The sequence below is a fragment of the Capsicum annuum genome, unplaced genomic scaffold (assembly GCF_002878395.1).
Source record: "Capsicum annuum cultivar UCD-10X-F1 unplaced genomic scaffold, UCD10Xv1.1 ctg52027, whole genome shotgun sequence".
Classification (NCBI taxonomy): domain Eukaryota; kingdom Viridiplantae; phylum Streptophyta; class Magnoliopsida; order Solanales; family Solanaceae; genus Capsicum; species Capsicum annuum.
This window is the reverse complement of record NW_025860018.1, coordinates 1-1,627: the sequence shown is the minus strand read 5'-3', so window position 1 is coordinate 1,627 and position 1,627 is coordinate 1. Positions and strand designations below refer to the sequence as shown.

Genomic DNA, 1,627 nt, shown 5'->3' with positions numbered 1-1,627 from the left:
AAACAAATTTTAAAATAAAAAAAGGACTGATCCTGAGGTAGACATCCACGTCACTCCATGTCAGGTGGATATGATCTTGTAATGGTGAAAAAGTGTTTAAAAAAAAATATTTTTGATAATTTTAGGATTAAATATGATTCTAACGTATGATTGAGGATAAAATTGACTAATTTTTTTTTTTTTTAATTAAGAAATATTTTTAATCCTTTTTTCAAAAAGAAAAAGAAAAAGCCACAAGGAATCGAGAGCCTTTAGGAGTAACGGTGGTTGGAGGCTGGAGCCCACAACAATGGACAATGGCAGCTGTCTCCAGCCCATTTCCCTCCTAAACCAAACCCCCATAAAATCCACACCTTCCTCTATCTTCCTTCTCACCCATTTCCTTTTCACTTTAAAGCTCCCACTACCCTTTTCGTCCATTCATGTCTTTCCCAATGTTTCAACTATTTCTTGTTATTATTATTATTCAGTTTGGATCTAACCATGGATCTCCAACAAAACAAACAACAGTACTTGACATTCAAAACCAAAACTACTTCAACCCAAAGCTACCCCCAAGAACACTTTCATCAAATAAGAAGTTTGAAGGTTCTTCAGACCTCGTAAACCTTCGTTATCATATGGGTCCGGTTCTTTCTTCTCCCATAAATATTTACCTCATTTGGTACGGAAAGTGGACAGCGTCTCAACAACTCCTCATCAAGGACTTTCTTCTTTCTGTTTCCACTTTCAATCACCGCGCTGCGCCTTCGCCTTCAGTTGCCGAGTGGTGGAGCACTGTTTCTTTGTATACCGACCAAACTGGCGCCAACATTTCTAGATCTGTACTCATTGCTGGTGAGTATTCAGACCGGAAATACTCTCAGGGAACCCACCTCACTAGGTTGTCGATTCAAGATGTTATTGCTGAAGCTGTTAAATCGAAGCCATTTACAGTTGACCACAAAAAAGGAATTTATCTCGTGTTAACTTCAGTCGATGTAACGATGCAGGATTTCTGCAGAGCGGTCTGTGGCTTCCATTATTTTACCTTCGCATCCAAGGTTGGCTACACATTGCCGTACGCTTGGGTTGGGAATTCAGGCAAACAATGTCCTGAAGTCTGCGCTTATCCATTTGCGGTGCCTGGGTACATGGGAGGAAGTGGACCCGGTGCATTGAAAGCACCAAACGGCGATGTTGGAGTAGACGGTATGATAAGCGTGCTAGGTCATGAGTTAGCAGAGTTATCGTCAAACCCATTGGTGAACGCTTGGTATGCAGGGGAAGACCCTGTTGCGCCGACGGAGATTGGTGATTTGTGTGAGGGGTTGTACGGTACAGGAGGTGGTGGAGGGTATATGGGGCAAGTGATGAAGGATAAAGATGGCAGGACTTATAATTTGAACGGCCGAAGAGGGAGGAAGTTTTTGGTTCAGTGGATATGGAGTCCCACTCTCAAAGCCTGTGCTGGTCCCAACGCTATGGACTAGTGGGTCCTGGAATGGTAGATTTTTAAATTAACTAAACTCCATCAAGTTCGAAAATAAAGGAAAAATGGAGGAAAAAGAAAGAAAGATGGGTTGAGCACAGAAAGAAACAGAGAAAACTGCTTAAAATCTCTCGTAGTGCAATTTTCTGTTTGTGC

General features: G+C 41.8%; 1 protein-coding gene across 1 annotated transcript; it reads left to right on the top strand.

Moving 5' to 3' along the window:
- The first annotated feature begins 350 nt into the window (after window positions 1-350).
- On the top strand, window positions 351-1,548 carry LOC124892925 (protein EXORDIUM-like 5). Its single transcript, XM_047404102.1, has one exon. It carries the CDS (start codon window positions 423-425, stop codon window positions 1,470-1,472), a length of 1,050 nt encoding a protein of 349 aa, XP_047260058.1. The 5' UTR covers window positions 351-422; the 3' UTR covers window positions 1,473-1,548.
- Window positions 1,549-1,627: the final 79 nt, after the last annotated feature.